Here is a 23,960-nt window from a genome sequence, read left to right as displayed (position 1 = left end):
GTTTCTGTCATCTGAGTGCACAAACTCAAACTGTAATCAGACACAGTGGACATTTTCCATTGAAGTGAAGAACTCATAGAGGAATTCCAGGTTTCTGCGCGAAATGAAACCAAACTGTCATTCTGGGTTGAATTGAGCTCTTCATTTGTACAAATAAATGAAAAGCAAAAAAGAAAATAGAGATCGAGGATCCCTCAATAATACAAATAACCATAATAGTCAGTTGAGTCATGCATACGTTTTATTTTCAGCCAAACTGGATAAATCATTTAATCAACAGTCAGGTCAGAGTCTCCAGGAAGTGAATATTTAAATGTGCTGAATCATTCCTTGTGGATGTTTTTGTGCTTTTCATTTTAGATGATTTGGGTTATTTTGAATATGTTTACTTTTTTGTGAATAATTTTCAAAGGTCGGGACCAATTAGAATTCGTTTGTGGTCACTGTCATGTCATAAAATTTTGAAATCTTTTTGATTAGACTGTAATTGTTGAGTACAGGTTTCAAAATACTACATCCCACTAGAGGACGCCACCGGCTACATCAACAGTGAGTAATGATGTTTTTCCCTCTGGAGCACTGCTGCTCCATTATGGGTCACTGTTGGCCATTGAAAGATAAAAACTACAAGATCGAAATCCTGAAAATGATCAAAAAAAAGAAAAGGTGGGGGGGGAACTGGAACTGAAAATCAAATCAGCAAAAGTGAAAATAATATCAATATATAATATCTTTATTGCAGTTTTTTGATCCAAACAATTTTGTTCTCAAGAGACCTCAGTGCAGGTTTTTAAGAGGGACGCACAAGGATCAACTCTTTCATTTAATTATTGGAAAATCCCTTGAGGGACACTTCTGGTCCCAGCCCCCGCAGTGGGGGAGTATCTTTCTGTGGAATGAGGAAACTCCTAAACTCACCTGATTGTCACCAAGTTAAGAAAATACTTAAGCCTCTTTTAGTTCTGTAGCCATGAAAAAAAAAAAAACTCACTGAATTAAATGATTAAATTAACAGCAAATTTACAAATATAGCCATTTTATTAATGACTTGGAAAAAAAGTTTAACAACACAAGGAATACATGCATGCAGGGTATGTATGAGCTATTATCCTCCTTTTCTTATTCACAACACACATTTCTTACAGTTTTGTACTGAATTACATCTGTGAAGCAATAAAATCAACCGGTGTATATGCCTGTTTACACACAGATATCAAAAAAGGGCAGTTTACCCAAGGTGACTAGTTCTGAAAAGAAGCCAACGTAGTGTTTTATCTGTTGAGCCCTCAACCTGGTACCAGCAGGACTAGACATTTCCATAACGTAAAGATAAGGACAAATATGGATAACAGTTCATAATCTGATGTCGCACTGCGTGGGCAGGAGGTGACCAGGACACAGAACAACAGCCTTCAAAATCTGTTTTATAAAATATCGATATTAGTAACGGTTTCATCTATTTATTCCACATTTCAACCTCCAGAACACTGATATCTGACTTCAGTTAATATTAGGAACGTGTGCTGCCAACACCTACAGATTGAGGAAGAGATAAGAAAACAGAGGTCACTACATGGCTCTAGTTAAGGTATGTCGGATCCTGCTATGGTTTCTCAAGCTGGCAGCTGGCCACACATCAGTTTGGATGGCAACACTAACAGAGCTTTTCTACACATGATGATTAAAAGGAAATTCAGAAACTCTTCATTTACAGTGACCTTAATGTTAGGATAGGAGAACGTTCTTATTCTACAATAGAAATAAAAAAACTACTATCCCGTTAAAAAGGGAAAACCATGATTAAAAAGAGAGAGCACTGGAACAAAGCGGCAGACTGCTGCATATTCAAAGCGGCCCAGTTCGTGGAAGGCTTTCCTGGGCTCACTATTTCCCTCTCTTTGACTTACGGGTGGACTGCTTGCTGCTCTTCGCTCCTTTTTTAACTATGGGCTGCTTGGGGGACGACTCTTCAGCTTTGGCCTGACTGGATCTGCTTTTGGCCGCCGACTTTTTGGCTGCAGGTTCCTCTGGAGATGACTCTTCTGGTTCAGGCCCATTGGATCCACCTTTGGTCACTGATTTTTTAGCCGCAGGCTTCTCAGGGGTCGACTCTGCAGGTTTAGATCGCTTGGACCCGCCCCTTGTTGTCTCTTTATTGATTACAGCCTCCTGAGGGGATGACTCCCTGGACACAGGCCGCTTGGCCCCCCTTTTGTTCAACTTTTTCACGGCTGGAGTTTTGGGCTTTTTTGCTGGAGCACCTCTCTTGACAGGTGTGGTTTTAGACTTCTTTGCCGAAGACACTGCTTTCTTGGCCGGAGACTTCTTTGTGAGGGCTCGTCCCCTACCTTTAGCTTTTGACTGACTGACGCTCCGAGATTTCTTAGCTGGTGGAGGACGACGTGCTTTTGGTGGAGGCCTCTTCTGAGGTGTCCTAACGGAAAAGCGAACAGGCAGCAGAGATTTAAACTTAAGGGCAGTAAGTTACACAAATCACACACACTGATGAAAAGAGCAACGGGTCCACACTGGACAGCACACACACACAAAAAAAAAACAAAAACAAACTTTGACTGTAAGTCAAAGTCCAGAGCAGTGACACCTTTCATTTAAACTACTGAAGATCCAGGAAATTATGGCCGTGGAAATGAACTAGACCTACTGCCTCACAGTTGGATCCCCCCTGCAGCTGCACCAACGGGCAGGAAATATGGTCACAATCTCCACTTCCTGAGTTACAGTGTGGAATAATGATCGTGTGAAGTGTTTTCACGCAGCTCTATGTATCTGTGAAGTTAATAAAAAGAAATCCTCAACATTGTCTTTTTAGACAGTTGTGTGTTAAAATGTGTCAAATAGCACATGAGTAGGAGTCATGGCCAAAATTGTATTTAAGTGGCTCTGTGACCTTTAACACTTGAACCCAAAGGAATGTTTGTACCATGTGTAACAGATCTCAAGATCACCAAGACCTTGAACTTGGAGGTTTGTCCACCAAGAGCGGTACATTTATGTTAGTCTATGTTAATATATATATACCCACCTCTTACGGGAGGGAGCCTCGTCTTCAGATTCTTCCTCCTCTTCTGACTCTTCCTCGTCCTCATCAGAAGAGTCAGCTGTCCGCCTCCGCTTGGCTGGAGGTGCAGCGTTTTTCTTCGGAAGCTCTTTGAACTTGTCTGGGTACAGAATGGTAGGACTAAAGAGAGAAATCATTTATAATGCTGAATCACACACCAACTTTCAGCTTTTCAAAGTGTACACTTTTTTATGCTTAGAAAGCTAAATAGTAACTGCTCCCTTTGGATTTAAATATAAAGTATATACAATTTTTATTTCTCAAGAGGACTGAAATTTATTCCAAGCATGAAATATTTACATCTCACACTTTTAGATCGTTAATTAGTAGTTGGAGATAAATTTTGTATGGGCGTGGAGTGGCGGTAAATGAAATGGTCAATAAATGGAACCATTTTTCCAACTGCAGTTCACATACCTGGGATAGAAAGGGAACGAGAGCTGGTAGGTCCCTGTGAAGCCGTGGCCGGTGATCTGCTCCATCCATCCCAACACTTTACACTTTGTCAGCGTCCTCCTCAGATTGGCCACTACAAAAACAAAAGCTTATTTTTAGGAAAATTCATTTTGGATACCTTAATCGTATCATCGTATCACAAACAATCCAAACACCAACATTTTTAGATGAACTGGTCCATCTTGTTAACTGTGCTCATAATGTGCTACAGTAGATTTCACCAAAGACTGTGGGGGAATAATTAAAAAAAAAAAAAAAAAAAAAAAAAAACACCCCCGCAAAAAGTTAAATAAATACATTTTAACAAAAGTTATTTCTTCACAAGTGTTCACATTTTACACCAGGCATAATTGTTAGATAGTGTGGGAGTTGTGCATTAAGTATCTAAGCAGATATGGGAGGAAACTATGTGTTGCAATAAGATACTATGAATATAGATTAGTTACACTGCAGGTGTGACTTGAGGCATTCATTATTCCTCTGGAGTGACATCTGGGTGCAACTGGAATCCAATGTAACTGAACTGAAAAAAAAAAAAAGACTATAAACTTTTAGAGTGGTAACTTTGAGTACATTTTGAAATTGATTCATGTGAAATGACTTAACTGAGTCAATCTCAAGTTAAAAGCAGAGCCAGCAACAGTCCTGTAGTCATGTGATCAAGAATCTCACCTAATTGGTACTCTTTTCTGTCCTTATTGGCGTCTAATAGGTATCTGCGGAGAGTGGTGGTGCTGCAGGTTTTAGGTTCATTCATAGCTGTGATGGCAGCTGTGATGGCGTCCTCTAAAGCACCGCCCTTCAACAGGACCTGGTTCCCAGTGCGCTTCAACTGTAACAATGTTAAAATATGATAGACACTATTTTATTATCAATTACTTGATGGTAGTCAAAAGTAATTCTGCAAGTAACAAAGAGGGAGCCTGTCATTTGAATCTGTAGCTTTTAGCAACAGTCATGTTTTTCTGCTTCATGTTTTAATATTAGAAAAACATGGAGGGCCTGTCCCTTTATTTTCATGTTTCATTAAAAAAAAAAAAAAAAAAAAAAAAAAGTAAAATACAACAATGATACTGAAACAGGCAGATTAACTGTCAATGTCTTATATCAAGTCTCCAAACAGAATCCTAAAGTGGATCGGGATGATTCCTTCTCATGCCACAGCAGCTTTGATTAGCAAAAACTGAGCAACATGCGGGTCGTCACAATGTGTCACAGATTTTAGAAGATAAAACAATCAGTGTGTTAATAATGTTAAAATCAGTTTTACCTGAAAAGTCCCCCTGGCTCCTTTCCCAGTGATCTGCTCCAGTTGCCCTTTCTCTACCGCCTTGACTAAAGCTGATTTTAGGACCTCGGGCCTGTGGATGAGCCAGTCAATAAATCAATCATCTGTTCTCTAGACAACTTTACACAGTTTTCGTAAGTCACTGTGCTCGTAAGGCCCCTGGTGAAACCACAGAACTGCGTCATTTTAAAAAACTCATCTTTACCATATTTTTAGTACCATTTTAAAGTCATATAATAAGCTGAGCACCCATTAGAGTGCAAGTTTTTGATGATAGAAAATGTCAATCAAACAATTAATTAATTCATCCCCCCTCTCATATTTTAATTCTGCAAATACATCTATTACAGATGATTTGCAGGATTTGTAGTGCCCAGTAAGTGATTGTAGCACTGTACCTGTTCTCAATGTTGAGGCTGGGGAAGTGCTGCTCCAGGTATTTCTTTATCAGGTTGTAGGAGGCCTCTTTGGGCTCACAGAGCCGAGTGATGATAAGAGGAAGAGCATCTCCCAGAGACTCTTGCTTCTGAGCAGATTTCTAAAACACCATCCATTTACAGACATGACGATTACAACCAAACACATCCCAGTCTCATAGGGAAAAATGGGAGAGGGAAAATGTTGACACTGTGTCTTTAACATGATGATTAAATTTGATTGCACTTATTAAAATATTGTATTTCTTCATGAAGCTTTTCTGCTACTGAATACAACTTCTGCTGTTCCAAATGAGTTGGACCCAAAAAAGAAAGAAAGAAAGAAACAAACAAACGCAACAAAAATCTAAAATTGGAAATGATCTATCACTTTGTTTCATCCTTCGGCTGGAACATACCTTAGACAAGTTGGACAGCTTCCCAATGGCGAAGGTTCCTGAAAGGCCTTTACCCTTCAACTATACCACAGAAAGAGGTAGAGACAAAGAACAGTATTGATTAAGAAGACACTTTGCTTCTTCCTGATTTGAGACCATGCCATTCATGGTCCTGTTGGGAGAGGGGAAGAAAAAAAATAAATAAAAGGACAAGCAGTGATTACCTGTTTAATTGTGCCCTTCTCCAAATGCTTCTTCATAGCCTTTTTGATGAGAAACTTCTTCTTGTCAAGCTCCATCCCTGGATATTTTTTCACAATGTATTTCATGACAGACTGGTAAGAAACCCCAGACCTGTCATTACAAGACTGCAAAGAAAACAGAAAAATATTTTCATAGTTCAATAACAGCCAAAAAACATAACACACACACACAACAGATTCTAATGAGGTTTACAGTTAGTTAATTCGGTACACACCGCAATTGCCTCAATGAGGATATTATCCACTTTGTTCTGAGTGCCTGAAAAGTTGGTAACAGGAAGTTTTTTGCTTGTGCTGATGCTAGCCCATGCAGGAATTGTCCTTTTCACCTTCTTGACCTTGGATTTCTCATACTTGTAGCCATCCTTCAACCTGTTGTCAAAAGGAGCAAGAAACAAGGTGAGTGAAGTAGGCTGATTCTTTAGGAGCGATATTTCACTGTGATTATTACCACCCTTATCTATGTCACATCCTCACCTTAGTAGGAGAACATAGCAGTGTGTTGCGCACTGTCCAGCCGCGCAGTCCTTGCATTTGTCACTTTGTCCATTTGTCACCGACGGGAAAGACAAAATGAATTTTCAGAACATCTGTCTTAATGACCACCATGATAATTTGACCCTAACTGAATTTGTATGCTCTGAGTGCTCTGAGAACTGAGTGCAGAAAGGTGAATGTTTGCTTTCCTGAGGTCTGGAAGAAGAAAAGGAGGAGAAATTACCAAAATTATGGATTGTTTTCTGACACTTCTTGGTTTTCCATAAATACTTTGGTTAATTAGTGTTAAGTGCCCAAAAAATGAGATCACCAACCACTCAACTGGGGTGCTATTAGTAGAGTTCTGAAAAATAGTAAATAATACTGGTTTTTGGTTTAAGTTTTCAAATGTGGACTAAGCATCTTTTTGTTTTTAATGTCAACAACCTCTCCTCCAGGACTACTCCAAGACTGCGGACAAAGAGATGGGTACATCCATCTGACAACTATGTAAAGAGGGGATGAATGTGCCTGTGACAGGTCACATATTTTGGAAATGCAACACTGCAACCATGACAGGAGCAGCCTGCTGTTATCCATTAGAGGTAAGGATAATATAAACAGATAAAAGTGCTATCAAAGTGAAATATCGCAGCGTTCAGAGTTGCACAATAGCTCTCTGGGGACACTCACTCTTTCTTCTCAGTCCCCTGTTCTTCCTTCTCCGCCTCAGCTCCTTCTTCAGCCTTCTCTCCATTCTCTGAGGGCTCTGTCTGGCCGACAGCCTCACCTTCTTTCACCTCGGCTGTGGCGGCTGAAGATGCCGCTTGTTCCTGGTCAGCAGAGGGTGACTCTTCTGAGGTGGCTTCAGGCTCTGGGAGGAGAAATAATTCATTGAGGGAAAAAAAAAAATAAAGATAACAAAACAAACAAAACAAAAACTGTGCTGCCACTTAAAATAAGTAATACAAGATAACAATTTATGCTCTTCTGCCTTTATTTCTAGTTCACTGTGCAGAGAAAGAGTGCTCCAACATTTTTTTTTTTAACTTAACTACAGTATACCGCTGTTGCCCACGCATGTATGCATTTACTTAGAAAAAATAAAAATGAAATCCCAGGCAGTTTAAATTCATTAACTCATCTCATTTACAGAATATGGCTTAAATAAAAAATAATAAAATTACACAGTGCTCTGTAGAGCTTCTTAATGTCACCACTGAGGGACATACATCACCATAATATGACAGTATTGCTCAGACTTGGCTTCTTTGGTGCAACACTGTAAACAAACTTTCTAGACTGCACAGTCAGAAGATACAGTGTGTGTCTGCGAGGGGGTGAGGGGGGGGGGTTGTTGATGTTGTTGTTGTTGTGGTGATGTGTTGTGATCATCGGTGTGTGACAGTGTTGCGTTCAGGGGGTCTCCGTCTCAGGTGATGATCGACCCCGGCCTCACCTTTCTCTGCGGCAGCGGAGGGGGCCTTCTCCTGGGTCGGAGTCGCTGCTGCTCGGCGTATCGGCATCACACGAGATTTAACCTGAACGGCGAAGATAACGCATTAAAAACAGGGGTGTGTGTGTGTGTGTGTGTGTGGGTGGGTGGGGGAGGTGTGGTGGTGGTGGGGGGCACTTTAACACAACGCTAGTGTAAATGCCCGAGTCGTGCACTGTATGTGCGCGGTGGAGGAGGAAAAAAAAAAAAAAAAAAACGAGACCGCTATATCCCCCCACTTTCATTCATTGAGGCCCATTATACTCACACAGAGCAAAGGCACCAAACTCAGACCGCCTTTAAAGGGTTATAAAAGCTGCCCTTCTAACCCGCCAGCCTTCGACCATAAATTCACAAGCTTCTTGTGCGAGCCAGCACGGGGAGTTGCGAGAAAATTTCGGCAATTTCGCCATTTTGTCCGTTGGTTTATACACACAGTGATGGCGTCGCACAAGGCAGATAAAATTCATTTCAGTTGCATTGAGTAGGGTAAAAAAAAAGAAAAAAAAAAAGAAAAAAAAAACCCCGACAGCCTGTGACGTCTCCCCCAACGACGCTTCCGTGCAAAAGCACATTAGCGACTTAGCCGGACACTTGGAGGGTCAAACTTACCTTTAACTTGTGGAGAAAAGTGAGACACTTTGGAGTAAATTTCTGCACGATCCTTTATTTAGATTTCTGTTTACGAGCCCCGCCCCATTACGACCGTTGGCTGCGTCGTTGCGTCACTCAGTACGTCGAAGGATTCCCACTGTCATGGCCGCCGAAACGGACTGTCGGCAACGCTTTCTGCGTTTTCCTAAAATTTTTAAAGTTTTATTCTGCACAAGTAAAACAAAACAAAAATCAAACGTTTGCGCCATAACCAGCGATAAGTGACAGAGGTTACAATATGAATAACTTTGTAACTCCAGATCTGACCGTGTAAACAAAGAACTACACTTCGGCTCAGACATCGCCAGGATGCTTCCGCCTAAGACTCATGGGAGCTGTAGTTTTCGACTGAAAACTTGAAAAAATAAAATAAAATAAAAAGTTGGACCTCGAATAAAATTGGTAGGTGTTGTGATTTAAGTGTCGATGGATTTATTTGACATGCTATTACTTACATAAGATGGTTCAGGGCAAAGGTTTGTCGCTGACCCCCACTATCTGTATCATCTTTTCTTAGGCACCTAGAGACTAATCATTACCCAAAATAAGATAAAATAAACATAATTTGCATGTTGTTTGATCTTGAGAAGAAACAACTCTTGGTGTTTGGAAGCAGGGGTAGACACACACGCAGGTGGAATATCGACATAAAATGTCAAACCTCTTTCAGCTTTCTGAAGTCTAATAAACTTCAATGTATGGTCTGAGTGCTGTTTCCTTCACCACTAAAGTAACAATTTCCATTAGAGCTGCAATTAAGTATTTTCATTTTAGATCAATTTCACAGCTTGCGTCTCTTTCATCAATTGTTAGTCACTGAAAAAGCAAAAACAAACAAAAATAAACAAAAAACAACTAAACAGTGAAACATGGTTGTCCTAAGTCAAAACACGCATTGATTTTAATTAAAAAAGTGGAAAAATTACCCACTAGCAAGAAGCTGGTATGGCATTTGTACTTGGAAATTACAATGATTAACCAGTTTTCAAAATATATGCCAGCCAATTGTATTAAATGGATTTTGGGTGATGTGGTAGGGTCTGACCACAATATAACAAATAAAACTCTATATGTCGAAATACACGACAACTAGAGATGGATTCAAAAATATACAGTGAAGAGCTGCAAAGACAGTGAATGTTAGTTGGCTTTTTCAATGAATCAGCAGATCAAAGGACGGATTGGTGTCCATGGAGTGAACTCTGGGCTGGATGCCAGATGATCCATCAGCTGCTTCTCTTGTTCACTAAAACAATTCTGAGGAAGCAAAGGCATTATCTAGAAGAGACTGAAACGCTGGCACAATTTGGTACACACACACACAAATTATGATCGAGCAGAAAAACAAAATCTGGCAAGTTGCTTCCAAATATAAACAATCCAAGAAGAAATCATGAGAATCAACATTTTTAAATACCTTTTTGTCTTTAATGTATTTACAAGCATTTAATTTGCTCTGTAGGTCTGAAGTATTACAAGCATTTCGTGTTCAGCGACCCTGGCCATTTGCTTTTTAAAGTTGCATTTTTGCTCGTTTCATTTGAATGTGTCTGGTTTGTTCATCTGTGTTTGTTTTAACAGTTCTGTGGACTGACTCGCTTCTTGAATGCATACCTCTACCTCTCATGAGGTGTATGTACAGATCAATACAGAGCAAGCCAAGGCTTTCTGGTTATTAGGAGATAACCCTTGACCTCAAACATTATACATGGACAATGCTAACTGTTTCTGTGCATCCACTTCTTTTTATCGCTGCTTCCCTTTCATCCCAAAATAGTTTTGTTTTACCCTGTTTTAAACCAAACAGTGTGGAGTCCAGGGAGGCAAACCATTTCACAATTATTACTTTTGTTATTATAATTAATTATATTGTTATTTCTGTTCTGTCGTGAGCATCTGCAAATGTTAAATAACTTTCATATTTGCAGTCCTTAAAAAAATAATAAATTAAAGAGTCCAGAACCTATGTATCTTTTAAGTCTCTTCTTAAAAAGTAACAAAAGAAAAGTAAGTTAAAATTTAAAACAAAAATATTTTCTATGTATAATACAGGTATTTAGTGCTTCTGCCGTTGGAATCCAAACTCAAAATGGCGGCATGTTTCAGAACCGTACCGCAGAAAAAAATTCCAGCCGTAAACATGTCGTCCTGCCCATACACACATTCTGAATGTTTGTTCTGCTGTAGGGATGTAGTTCGACTATGTCATGTCCCCCAGGTGTCTCTCTCGTCAATTGTCTTCCGACTCTTCCTCTGCCTCCCGTAGCCAAGTGAAGAAGGCCGTAACAGACTTGAGGGCTACACCCTTACCCTGCTGCTCGGCGGGGTCTTTGCTCGTCTCCCACTTGTAGAATGCGTCTTCGGAGATGACGTCCTCATCATACAGACAGTCAAAGAACATCCGGAGAAGGTCTGAAGACGTAGGAAGGGAGTGAACACACGACGGAGATAAATGAAATAGACTGATGCTTTGAAACAGAAGGAAATTATATCATTAAGTAAATGATGACATCAAAGTTTGTTTCAGAAACTTGATTTTCCTCTGTGAGGCGAAATGTGCAGCCGACATGAGGGTCTTTTCAAATAAGGAGTCATATCTGCTGATACTTTTTATAGCAGGAGAGAAAAAGAAGCATAGGTTTCCTGTAATCCCTGACAAATCTGCCATTTAATGGTTTCAACTGTCATTGCCCTCCTATCAATACCACAAACTGTAACATTCAGTAGCTGTTTGACAAAGAAGTGGAGTAATGGAAAACTAGCTGCCAATTATTCATTAATCCCCAGTTTATAATAATAATTCCTCATGAAGTAATCTTTTAATACCTAACAGGAAAAGACTTGCAGAGATAAAACACAGCCACTTCTGTTTTCTGTTAAATAAACAAAATTAGTTATTAGCTGATCGACAAAAACTAATAAGGCTTTTTTCTGGGTGGAAATCAATGCTTTATAAGCTGAGCCGCCCCCAGTGGGTTGACTCATTTCTACATTGGAAAAGACTGTCAATATGAAATATGAGACTTGATAAGTCATATGACTATGAAGTACCCCCCCCCCTCGCCAAATTTATGGATAATCACTGACTATGAATTTAATTTGATGTAATTATCTGAAATCACATTATTCCTTTTACTGTGGTAAATAGAATTTAAAAAGGGTTATAGTGGCAGATGAAACAAACCTACATCAAGTTTATACTTTCAGATTCAAAGTTTATTCCTTAAGGTCCCAACTTTTAACTCAAAATCAATGAAAGTTTCTCGAGTGCCCAGCAGAAGATAGAAATTGGAAATTTTTTCCTTGGTGATATTTGCTGCTGCTAAAAACACTGGTGTAAACACACCAGTGAACACAATGGGGATTGTTCTTCACCACAATAAAATGAAGAAAAAAATTAATCTCCCACTTTGTTCGGCAGGAGTAAACTGTTATTTGGAACTTACTTGGAGGCTGATCGAGGGTGACGATCAGCGCCTGAAGTGCATAAAGTGCTTGCAGCTGTCGCTCAGTGTCTGAGTTAAGGTACTTGAGTAATACAGGCAATCTCCTCTGGATGATGGCCGTGTCCACTCGACAGTTGGTGTTATCATCTTTGCAGGAAAGAAGGGGGCAGAGTAAGTAAATGCTGCACTGCTGCACTGAGAATTTGGCACCTTGTAAATATTGCAATCAGCGGTGTGAGTTTAGCAGACTAAAGAGGTCTTTCCTTCAGGTCCTGGAGTCTTTACCTTTCACTGCTGCCTTACACACAGCTGTCATCAAAGCCCTCAGGAAGGGAGACGAGCTCATCTGAGATTCATCTAGGTTTGCCTGGGAAGTGAAGAGGAAGAGGACCATACACACAATTTTTCAATTTCACATAGCACAGCTTAGCAGTGATGCCCCTGAAGAATGTAAGCGGTTTGGACAAGAACACATAAAAGTAACTTTCCGTGTTACAAAGTAGTGGAAGAAGCAGCAGGTTTGTGTTGGGAAGTGGATGATGTGTTACTAAATGATCTACACAAACACTCTGATGCCCACCATTCCACGTCTCTATTGTTCTTGGTTATCCACAATATCACTCTACAACTAATTTTCCAGGGTCTGTCTGACATTCAGTCATACTAGTTAAAACTAATGAACAATGTTCTCTCCGTTTTATAGGTGATGAATGGTAGTTAACTTCACACTGGCATATTATGAGAGCTGGTCTGCAAGGTGCTGTCCATGTCAGCAGTGGGAGCTGAGGATCAAACTGATGTTAGTATCACACTAACTGTAACACAGGAAGTAGTCCACTGCATATCACTTGTAGTAAAGGCCACTTTTTCACCCTGAAGCTGATGTGGTTAGCTTAAGACTTGATGTATCATGCTACACTCGAACTGTATGTTCAAGCATGAAACAGCTGACACAATCTTATTTGGTTCCTGCGTGAAAACCTGGGAAATCTATGAGAGGAAAGTTAACCAAGGGTGCGCTTTCACTCCCTCACTGAGGTAGCCTTGAGAAGGGGTGTTAAATGACAATTGCTCTTGCTCAATGACGAACAGATAAGACTAATTGTACTGGACAGCTTCCAGATGTGAATGTGAGCAAATGTGTGACTGATGCCATGTTTGACATTTTCAAATTTGATTATCTGGTCTGGAGTGCTCCTCCTTCAGTTGATAAATAACAAGCGTGTGCATGGAGGTGTCCCTTGCCATACCTCAACCCAGTCAAAGATCTGCTCATCACTGGCCATGTCCTCCAGGAGGAGTCTCTCCAGCTGTCGTCTCAGCTCCTCAGGAGACAAGATCCTTTTAGACAGAGCTGCTTCAGGGCTGCAGCTGTCCAACTGAATGAACTGGAGTTTCTGTTTGTGTCAAAATGAATGATATAGTGAGGAATTTAAAAATGAGGGGAAGACAATGAAATTTCAAAAAGAAAGAGGAGGAGGAACAGTGAAGGGGATTTTAAAAAGTGCCCCGTACTTATTAGTTTTCACATAAAAATGTTCCTCGATTTGAGGCCTTTATCAACAACCTGTTGTGAGATGAAAGCCTGGACATCCTCTCCCTCTGTCAGGAAGTCAGTCCAGTTGAGGCAAGATTCCCTCCACGAAGAAGCCACAGTCCTATGGCTCTGTGGGGACAAGGCCAGACAATATTACATCTCTCCTCTGAATTATAGCAGTGAAAAAAGTACATTTATATAACCATAGGCCTTTTTTTTAATAATCCTGGTTTCATAATGAGAACAGGTGACTTAAATATGTACAGATCAAAGAAAAAAAAACAAAAAACACTTGTAATCATGACTTACCATATGTTTGCATAGTAAGTGCAGTATTTCAGAAATTAAGATCCCAGCACTTCCCACAGGAAGCAAAGGTTTGCTTAATTCACTGTGAACAGCGGAGGCAACAACAAATTACATTACAGTAAATCAAATTAAATTAAATCTTTCTGCCCAATTTTCCCCTTCATACAAGCTTAATTAAATCAGATGTAATATGCCGCGCATATGTTCATAATGGGCAGGAATATAATCTCAGTACCTAAAGAGCTCTCTCATAGAGAAGCCCCCTTCCTTCAGCACAGGGATGAGCAGCTCAGCTAGGTACAGCCAGATATGGGGAATGTCGATGGCCATGTCGTCCGCTTGCTCCAAAGTTTGCGCAATACTAAGAAGGGAAAAAACAAAAACAAAAACATGGTGATAGTTAATAAGAGACAAAGATTAGAACACACAGAGAAAATAGTTTTATACTCAGAACACTCAAAATCATATTGAACATTAAAATCATGTCTAAAATTAAAAAGTTAAACAGATTAGGTTGGGTTTTGTTTTTCTTCCAGTGGTTCTAAAGGAGATAAAAAGAAACCATTTTACAGAGGCCAGAACTGCACTGTATGCTATTTTTACTGGGATAAACAATTAGATTTAAAGGGGGGGGGGGGCTTGCAAAAAAAAAAAAAAAAAAAAAAAAAAAATTGAAGCATTTTACCAGATCAATGTAGAGTGAACACATCAATCGTAACAACATTTCTTGAACAGTTACAGGTTTTGAAAAACACACACACACAAAAAAACCCCACTTATGACAATTGGATCAGAAATATTAACTTGATCAAATCTATCTCTATGTAGCTGTTTCTAAATAGATCATCTATAGGGTTAATCAAAATGAAATCTAATTCAGTGTATCTGAGCAGGACTGACACTGTGTCACTTTTAGTTTGTGTGTATGATGTTCCCCGACAGTCCACCATTGATTCACATCTCATTTTACGGTACAGTATTGCCTACAGCAGCCAAGAGACAAAATTCATGTCTTTGAGAGTTAAATTTACCCATTTTTAATGCCTTCTAAGGCCTTTTTTAAAGGGAAGCTGAATTCAATGCTTTTTCAATAACAATAAATCCAAGGCTAAGAACAACCAGAACAACCATTTGGAGGGAGCAAAAATACAGTTTACATGAAGTGCATCAATTTTAAGAATGAAGTGGTGCACTGCAGCAACATTCACAGGAAGCAGACGAGAATCCAATGCTGTGACTGATACTGTGATTGTCTTCTTGCTGACAGTCAGCGACTGAAATTTTTAACGCAGATCCGTGAACTGACCCTTTGTAGAACTGGGGCTTAGGCAGGATTCCCTGCTGCACAAGCTGGAAGAGGAGTTGGCCCATGTGGTCCCGTGTGATCTGACTGCGCTCCAAAGTCGACTCCACCCCAACGCGAACAAAGGTGTGCAGCTCAGAGCCCAAATCAAGCTCATCCACACACTGGATGGCCTCCTGCATAAAAAAGGGAATATGATATACATGGGAAGATGATAAGAAGATGCGTGTGCATACAAACACACAAACAGAGCTCACTTTACCCCATCCTACGTTACCCTTAGCTGAACATACCTAAATAACTAAGTTGTTGATTTATGGTTAAAAGCTATGAACACAAATATATGCTTTACTTCAGTGACTCCTTCAAAACATAATTATCTGATTCAGAAATTACTATGCAGGCACAGTCATTGCTCAGGTGCCACAAACCTCATCTGCTGTTGATTTTGTGTGAATCCTAGTACCTTGTAATCGTTAATGTGCAGGAACTCATCGATGATGGATTTGGACTTCCTTTCTATTTCCTCTTCAGACAAAGTAGGTCTCTCCAGGGTTTGGACCACGGGCTCAGGTTTCACTGTCAAAGCAAAGAAACAAAAACAAGTCACAACATTGTCTGGTCAGAGCTAAATACAAGGCTCTGCTGTCTTCTTTGATCAAACCCCCTCATGATTACTGTGAAACATTTCCGTAGTTCCACACATTCAATAGCTTTGTTATTTTTAATTTTATCCCTTCATACTATTCCAAATTTGGTTTTAGACCTCTGCTTCGTGATTATTCAATACTTAATATCAGAGTTTGCTTTTATTTAACATGAAGTAAGAAAATCTGTATCTGTATATAAAAACATGTTTTTTTGTGGCCTGTATCACTGGATGCCAAGTGTGCATGATGGCATATCTCACCAGCGTCTCTGAATCTGCTGCGCTCCGGCTCTGTTTTGTCCTCTGTGACACTTGGCCTCCTGGGCTCTGCTCCCTCTCGCTCTCTGTCTCTTCGTGGCTCCTCTGGGGTTTGACTCTCCAGCAGCTCCTTTGAACTGCCGCCCCTGATGAAGGGTCCGGGCCGTGATGAGGGCGGGGCAGAAGTCAGTGGCTTCTCGCTGCGCTCTCTGCTTGTAGTGCTACGACTGCCAGGAGCGAGGACGATGTATTTACAAAAGCCAGCAAGGATTTAAGTGGAAATTAGGTCCTCAGCGAGGAGAATAACTTATTTTTGAGTACTGACATTTCATCGACATCACTTGTCCATTGCCTTAGATTAAGTCATAAAAAAACCCGCCAAAGCAATCAAAAACAATAATTATGAACCTAATATTTGAAATGAATTAATCAGGGTTTGAAATACCTAACAGGAGGTCTGAAAAATTAGCTCTCTGAGCCAATAAGACAGAAAACAGGGAAAACTAACAGGAACCTGACAGAAAATAACGAAATTGTTCTTTACCTTCCCAGATTTCTCCTGGAGTCAAAGTCTGGGTTATGTGGAGGCGTGTTGGAGGGCTGAGGTGACGGCGTGGACTGCAGTGCAGAGTAACGGTTGAGGCCAGCTGTCCGTGATAGTTCTTTTATAGAGAAGATATATTTTTGAGTAGAAAAAATAACCATTAAATCAAGGATAGTTGAAGAATGATATCACTCAGGACAATTGCTACTTTGGCTGCATGTAACCGAACAGTAGAAACAGTAAACATTACAAATTCAATGGTCTAAATCCAACAATCTTCAGGCCGAAAGTAACCTGTGGGTTTAGCTGCCTCAACATGTGATTTGGGGAAGTTGGGCGAGAATTCAGAATTTGGAAACTGAGTGAGACAATTACTTTGACTTTCCTAACATAATGATGAAATGCTCACTTTCATGCAGTGACTGAGTGATTGGGTGACTGTGTGGAAGTGGGAAACCAAACAAGGTCTCATCTTCCCCCTGGTGATTTTTTATTTTATTTTTTTAAATCTCCAGAGTTACGTCTCACAGTTTCCCATACGTGCGTACAAACAGCAGCCTTCGAGGAAGGACATCGAAATGTGTGCTACTATTCCTGTTTGAATGGCTATCTTGTTTTACTCACTCCACTCTGATGACACATTACAATGTGTTTGATGCACACTGACACCTTAAGTGTCACATTAACGAGATCTACACCACAATCCATTCACACAGATCATGAAGTGTTAAGTGAAACTGAAGTTCCTTCAATGTTCAACTTAAATCGGAGCGCAAACAATACATCACAAATCAAGTTTGGGGGGTCAGCTTTCCACTTATGAGTCAGTTTTGGTGTTTTTGTTTGATGAATAAGCCACTAACAAAAATCTTTTCACTGTCAGTTCTGTGCTGTACCTCTAGATTTTCTTCATGCTGTGATGTTTCAAGTTACTATGTCATCTTACCTGAGTCGCTGGCTTTGGCTCCTCCACTGCTGCCCTTGACCCATGTGACTTGAGCCCGGGGGCCCAACTGGATTTTCTCATCCATTTGAGGCTGAGGGAAGAGAAAGAGAAACATGTAAGAATAAACCACCTTAAGTAAAAAAGTTACATAAAGAAAGAAAGGGCAACAATGAACAGGTGAAAATCTAACAAGGACAGTAGATGATCCCACCTCAGTAATGTTTCTCCTTTGAGCTCTTTGAGCCTTTTGCTATTTTTTTTAGTACTGGCTGAATTCAATTACCAACCAGATACTGTATCTATGTGTATCACAGTGAAACATCAGAGTGCATCCAGCAGGTGGCGCTCCCTCCAAAATACAGAAAAAAGACACTGTAGTTCCTCATAGATCCAGCAGGAGGAACTTTGTGCTACTAATCATGTAAAGCGCAATTATACAAACCAGAGTACAGTGATAGTTTGTGTTATCAACCAAGTTATGAGGATCATCAGGTTTCACTGGTGGAACAGAAACAACCACTGAGGGACCTCAAGGCCAACATGGAAAAACATCTGACAAATTTGTCATGAAAAGAACATACTCACCAAATGACCTTCATTATAACACGAATGACATTCAAATGAAAACTCAAATCAGGGATCAGATTTGCTCACAGACTATCAGAATCTCCTACAAGACCCGATCTATCATGTGATGGAAGATATTTTATTGCTTGTAGGCCTAATGAAAGTAGTTTTTTGAACCCACACAATATCGTCACTGCAGAGTTGCATAGCCACTGCAAAAGGCCACCTGTATAATTTTTGAGGAGCTGTGTGATGATGAATTCAAACTGCTGACTGCAGAGTCATCGCCTCACTCACTTGCCGACTCACAAATGTATGAGCTTTGTTTTGATGTAGCATTTTCTTAAGCTGTTATTTCAGGGGCAAATGTTTGCTGTTCTAGCCAAAATCTTAAATCTCTATTCATGGATTGGCCCATAATTCCATAATTTACACTGCCAGTCAAAAGTTTGGACACACCTTCTCATTCAAATGAATAGGAAAGTGTGTCAAAACCTTTGACTGGTAGGTTACCTTAGGATTAACGTAAAATGATCTGCAACCTGCATGCCACTAGGTGTAGTCTCAAGAACAGGGTGTCTGTATTTTCCTCCCAATAGGAAATAAAGTCAGTCGCTGACTTTAAAAACCAAAATGGCGCAGATTAAATTTCAAAGAAAAAAAAAAAAAAAAAGAAAGAAAAGATGCATCTTCCTTGTCCCTGGCACCCATTCAGCTAGTGGAGCCCTGACAGCAGGTCTCACCTTGGAAATCTTTGGGATCTTGGTGGGGTCGATGGTCCTGCTGTTCTTTGTCATGGGCACAGTGTTCCAGGTCTCTTCTCTCTGCGCACGCTGATCTCTTTGCTCTCTTGGATCTATTGAGACACGCCCACAGGCGAATGGGAAAAATACAGCTTTAAAATTTAATGGAAACCTAATGAAGACAAATGTCTGTGAAAATGGCTGACAGCGTGACATTCCTGAGCATTTCTGTAGCTTGCTGCTAAAGATGATGAAATATTATGGGTCAGCAAACAGATGGGAGGGGGTAGGGGGCTTCCTGTCTGTTTTTGGGCACAATAGCGTCTCTGCAGGCTATAGGGACAGGAAGTCTGCCTGTATGCTTGCGAGCTTCCTGAGTCACTATACTGTGGCGATATGATTCTAAGCCTTAAAGAGGATTTAGACTGCAGGCCTGACCTGGCCGTCTCTTGCTGTCCTTGGAGAGCAACTGCTGGTGCACTTTCCTTTGCTCTTCTTGTTCTTCAATCTTCGCCTCCTTGTGGATTTGCTCGATGGTTTTCGGGCCCTGGTCAGCTCTTCTGGAAACCCAGTTATGCTGAGAAAAGAAAAATGATAGCCACAGTGAATTAACACCTGAAACAAATAGTGGTGACAGATTTTGTAGTTTAAAACTGATGTCTTTGTTCTTCAGCTGAGCCAATTCAGACGAAACAGAGTGAGAGAGCATGTGTGGGTTTTTAATCATACAGCACCAAGCACATCAGAGCTTACACAGAAGTTGTCAATCTCAGAGGAATATCCTAATGTCTGGGGACACACTGATGAATTAACCAATTATGATAAGTGACAGAGAGAAGTGTTAACAAGCTAATCACTTTCAACATGCATTACAACCCATCATTTACCATTAATATTTGGAACATCCTGATGCTGAACAAAGATTTCTTTTTGTTCTTTTTGTAAATTGAGAAGATCCTTGCACTGCCTCTGCCTTGCCTTGCTCATTTTAATTTAAAATGTGACAGGACCTCAGCACAGTCGGGACTGAAACCATGTTTCTGGTATCTTGTAAACGTCGATTCAAAAAAGTTCACCTTAACGAGTGTTACGAGGGAATCGCAATTTAATCAGTGCAGACATCTCTCTATTGGAAAAGTGCAACTTGACACTTGTAATGTTAAGAATTTGCTCCGCATATCTATTTCTCAGAGTCCTTCCTTTTCTACCACTGTTTTTCATACCAGGATGCATTTGAGTACCCACAATCCATTTGGTGCAATGCATATGCTGAGGTGTTTAGGCTCTTTAACAAATAAGATTAAACCTCACATCTACATTAGTACCGTTACATTTATCTCCGTTTGATGATTTCTGTTTTGTACCCACTAGCAATTTAAAAATTGGCACTTTATAACAGTAGAATATTATTCCCTGTACCATTAATAAACACATTGCTGTGTTGGGTTGTATTTTATTATTAACTAAATTTTCAAAATGTATTACTGTGACATGTGCTAGTATTAATGTTAACTTCTTCTAGGGACTATGAATAGTTGATTTTCCCGCTGAGACACTGTCCGAGTACTTACACTGTGCTTTCTTTGTCTGTGTTTTAATCTGATGGTTTATACTGACATCTGAATCCATGTGTTAACAAATAGAGCTTGAAGAGTTGTTATGAGCTTGACTATTCTATACTGAATTTTCCCCTTCATTCATCTTTCTGAAACTGTGTTAAAACTCAATAAACAGCAGTAGTTTTTCCTATTTAGCAGGATATAAGAAGAATATCTTAATCCCATGCTCCAGGAAGTCAGAGAGATCAATGAAATAAAAATCGCTGGGAAAATTACACTGAACCTAAGTTACTGTGGAAAATGTAGAGTTTGGGGGGAGAAAAGAAAAGAAAAGAAAAGAAAAAAAAAATCCCATCTACTCACCAATCTGAGGTCTATAACATCCTGTAACATAAACCGTATCCGAGATGATGTCTTCCTCTCCTTCACGATTTTTTCCATCTGATTAAAATACTGATCCATTCGGGGCTAGGGAAACAGAGGAATAGATATGGTTAATTTGACAAAAAGGATTTATTCTCTATGTCAACTATCTAGTCAACCTACCAGAAAGCTCGTTTCAGTGATTTTCACATCAGGTTTTCACTAAATCGAACAGTTGTTAAGTTTATTACTTGGAGCAGGAACTGCCTTGACCGCCCAAGATTAAATTGGAACATTTTGAGAGACAGCAGCACAAAAACTGAAATAGCTCCCCAAAGCACAGATCCAAATCAGTTTAATGGCCTGACATTAAAAGGTCCATGTTCAGGAAATTACCAATCCAACCAAGAGGGAACTCTTCTGAATGACAAAACCAATGATTTATGATTATATTTGATAATAGTTAAATAGATAATAAATAAATAAAGACTTGGCTTACATGCTAGTTAAGTGTGTAACTATATTTGAGTAGGACACAGAAAGAAAGTAGAACAGAATTAGCTGCGGTCTGATTTCACACAGATTTGATTTTGACTGCAAGATGATGAAGATCAAAGCAACACCACAGTACAACAGCGTGAGAGACAGCAGAAAGGCCCCTGGGTCAGATAAGTCTCTCCAAGCATCTGAGAAATCTCTGGCTGTGTCCAGCTGGGAGTCGCTTATCTGTACACAAGAGCCAGTCAGACAGAAAACAAAGTGGGGACACTGTGGGGATATTCCTCTTTCCTCATAACCTACATAAACAATTTCTCCTCTGCCTCTAAAGCTGAAATGTAGCCCAGCTGGTGTGAAACAACGCCCACCAGGGGCTGAGCTGCACTGCTGTAGAACAGAATCATCTCCTGATTCCTGAATTACTTCCTTTGGAAGTAAGTTGGCATGGAGGAATCTAGCTTGGTGGAAAGTTAGATATAGTGCTATGCACCACCCTTTGGATGGGTTGTCAAATGCTCCTGATAAAATGATCACCTCGTAACTGTGTCCCTGCAAACACCTGCAAATCATAGTTTCCTCTGCAAAGGAAATAAATCCTAACAACCAGCTGCATTTTATTCTTGTGAATATACAGCTTGAACTTTCCATCTGCAGCCCGTCACAACAACATATTGTTTTAATGTACTAACCAGGGATTCTTCAAATCTCTCCAAAATTACAATTATTAATTAAAGGGACAGCATGGCTTTCTTGGAAAGATGCTAGTTCGCTTTTGTGCAAAGAGTTATGACACCACTTCAGAGTCCGAGCATGAACTGCTGCCGCTTACCTTGGCCTTCTCAAAATCAAGGTCCTTGCCAATGGTGGTGAGAAGTCTGCACAGGCACTCTAAAGACTCCTCGTCGTGGTTCTTCAGCAGCTTGACCACACAGTCGTGCATGATGGCCTCTGTTAACATCTTGAGCTTGAAGAGTTCACCAATAAACTTGATGTTGCCAATGGAACGTCGCCGGGCCTTGTCCTTGGCTTCCTCTAGCTCTTCCCGAAGACGCTCGCGCTCCGTCGCCTGGCAGGACCAGGAGTGTATTAAAACACATGGCTGCCTCTTTGCCAGATATAAGACAGACTTAGGAGTTTCAGTATTTTCACACGTACCGATGCAGCGGAGTCCAGCTCCTTCTGCTTCCTCTCAAACACCACATCGTCCACCTTGTCTTTTTCAAACTCCTTCTGACAGCGGTTTAGCAGCAACTTGCGAAAGTTCACTGTGGTGTTGGGTTTATCTGTCATGGGCACTTTGAGCTGTTCGTGAACATGACACAGTAGAGAAATACAATGAAAGTTACAAAGAAATAAAATGTAAAAAAAAAAGTAAAGAGAATCAAATGCCAGGATTTTTCTATGCGTTTTACTGTGATTTTTATAAACTTGACTTTTTCATCCATGTTTTCTTTTAGTCTTAATGCCACACTGTATTAAATTGTGCTGCATTTCATTGCATTATATTACTTTAGTGCAAAGCTGAACCTGAACCAGTCAACCTGTTTGCTGGTTAGACAGTGTGTGTCTGTGTATATATATTCAGATGCACATTGCATGTGTACCCATGTGATAAGAGTATATTTCTGGATTTTCCATGCATTCTATTTACATCTAGTAAATATACTATAGATGACTAAGAGAGATATTCAAACACTTCTCCTGCAAAAAGACATGCTCACCGTGGCGAGGCAGCGGCACATGTTTCCATAGGCCACAGAGAAGCTGGGCTCATCAATGGCCTTCTCAAAGACCAGGTCGATGACGCCTTTGAGCCTCTCTTCCGTGTCTATGGTCAAGTCTGTCACCTGCTTCATCAGCTGGTTAAACTTCTGAGGCGTCAGTTTGTTCAGGATGCTGCGGACCTTCCTGAAGAGCTCCTGAGGGGAGTAGGTTGGTTGTGCAAGGACGCTGATCAGTGAGGCCATCAATCACAACAACCTATCACTTAAACACTAAAAATCTGTTGTGAGGACAATTTCCCATGACAAGAGCAAATTATCTAATTCTATTGCATTAAAATAAATAAAATAAAAATGGAGCACAAAATGTAATTTATTGAACATTAGAAAACAGCATTTTTATGTAAGAATATAAAATCTCATAATTTATGGATCAATAATTATCACTTCATTCTGAAATTAAGTGTTACTTATCCTACCTGTGTTTTCTGTATCTCTGGATCCTCTGAAGGGCCCTCTCTTTTCATGCCCGGTTTCCAGGCATTCTCTGACTTTTTCAGCTGAACGTCATCATTCACAGACACATTCATGATGATCTTCCTGGGTGGAGGCCGCCGTGTCCCAATGCTCATAAGCTTCAAATGTAATGAAAGAAAATATGCCTGATTACTACTAATTGCCTTAAGTGGATGTTTATTTTTCTTTTAATCAGTCAAGAAACACTATATCAAATAACTTGAGAGTTTGTGTGCCTTTACGAAAAGCAACACAAAAATAATTTCACTGAAAATCCTTGCCATTTTAAGTCTGCTGCACTCACTGCCCTGATGTCTTGTCTAGGATACTTGAAGACATTTCTACACTCAACTGGGTCTCTTATAAACCAAATGTTAGATGGGGAGATCCACAACACTTATGTCTGTACTGAAAGCATTGAGCTGCAATCAGAAGCATCTTAGCTTAGCACAAAGTTTGAAAATAGTGGTAAGCA

General features: G+C 40.1%; 2 protein-coding genes across 3 annotated transcripts in view; both read right to left on the bottom strand.

The window, feature by feature from the left end:
• Positions 1-305: 305 nt before the first annotated feature.
• hp1bp3 (heterochromatin protein 1, binding protein 3) lies at positions 306-8,583 on the bottom strand. 2 transcript variants are annotated; one of them, XM_029503254.1, is made up of 13 exons: positions 8,485-8,583; positions 7,837-7,918; positions 7,071-7,251; positions 6,378-6,440; positions 6,116-6,272; positions 5,862-6,005; positions 5,659-5,718; positions 5,222-5,361; positions 4,806-4,896; positions 4,208-4,367; positions 3,497-3,608; positions 3,044-3,199; positions 306-2,434 (listed from the first exon to the last, which is right to left on the bottom strand). In XM_029503254.1, the coding sequence occupies exons 2-13, from the start codon at positions 7,901-7,903 to the stop codon at positions 1,885-1,887; spliced, it is 1,881 nt and encodes a 626-aa protein (XP_029359114.1). In that variant the 5' UTR covers positions 7,904-7,918; positions 8,485-8,583; the 3' UTR covers positions 306-1,884. The 2 variants fall into 2 exon arrangements, with proteins under 2 accessions (XP_029359114.1, XP_029359115.1); XM_029503255.1 differs by lacking the exon at positions 6,378-6,440.
• Positions 8,584-9,926: 1,343 nt separating this feature from the next.
• Positions 9,927-23,960, bottom strand: part of eif4g3a (eukaryotic translation initiation factor 4 gamma, 3a) — a 41,994-nt gene continuing 27,960 nt past the window's right edge. The window contains exons 17-35 of the mRNA XM_029503252.1: positions 23,449-23,604; positions 22,970-23,167; positions 22,404-22,550; positions 22,078-22,314; positions 20,751-20,855; positions 19,267-19,405; positions 18,829-18,941; positions 17,519-17,609; positions 16,573-16,702; positions 16,032-16,255; positions 15,588-15,700; positions 15,125-15,297; positions 14,054-14,179; positions 13,819-13,900; positions 13,540-13,638; positions 13,223-13,369; positions 12,258-12,339; positions 11,973-12,119; positions 9,927-10,938 (exon numbers count right to left, since the gene is read on the bottom strand). Of these exons, the coding sequence (XP_029359112.1) occupies positions 10,757-10,938; positions 11,973-12,119; positions 12,258-12,339; positions 13,223-13,369; positions 13,540-13,638; positions 13,819-13,900; positions 14,054-14,179; positions 15,125-15,297; positions 15,588-15,700; positions 16,032-16,255; positions 16,573-16,702; positions 17,519-17,609; positions 18,829-18,941; positions 19,267-19,405; positions 20,751-20,855; positions 22,078-22,314; positions 22,404-22,550; positions 22,970-23,167; positions 23,449-23,604 (2,691 nt within the window). The 3' untranslated portion in view covers positions 9,927-10,756. The remainder of the gene's footprint in view (positions 10,939-11,972; positions 12,120-12,257; positions 12,340-13,222; positions 13,370-13,539; positions 13,639-13,818; positions 13,901-14,053; positions 14,180-15,124; positions 15,298-15,587; positions 15,701-16,031; positions 16,256-16,572; positions 16,703-17,518; positions 17,610-18,828; positions 18,942-19,266; positions 19,406-20,750; positions 20,856-22,077; positions 22,315-22,403; positions 22,551-22,969; positions 23,168-23,448; positions 23,605-23,960) is intronic.

This window comes from Echeneis naucrates, chromosome 5 (assembly GCF_900963305.1).
Source record: "Echeneis naucrates chromosome 5, fEcheNa1.1, whole genome shotgun sequence".
Classification (NCBI taxonomy): domain Eukaryota; kingdom Metazoa; phylum Chordata; class Actinopteri; order Carangiformes; family Echeneidae; genus Echeneis; species Echeneis naucrates.
The sequence above is the reverse complement of the archived record's forward strand: the minus strand, read 5'-3'. Positions and strand labels throughout refer to the sequence as shown.

Coding starts and splice junctions, on each gene's coding strand:
- hp1bp3 (XM_029503254.1), bottom strand. CDS start 7,903: ATGCCGATACGCCGAGCAGCAGCGACTCCGACCCAGGAGAAGGCCCCC. Junction 4,897..5,221: donor AGCCTCAACATTGAGAACAG/GTACAGTGCTAC, acceptor GCTCATCCACAG/GCCCGAGGTCCTAAAATCAG. Junction 4,368..4,805: donor GAGCCAGGGGGACTTTTCAG/GTAAAACTGATT, acceptor ACATTGTTACAG/TTGAAGCGCACTGGGAACCA.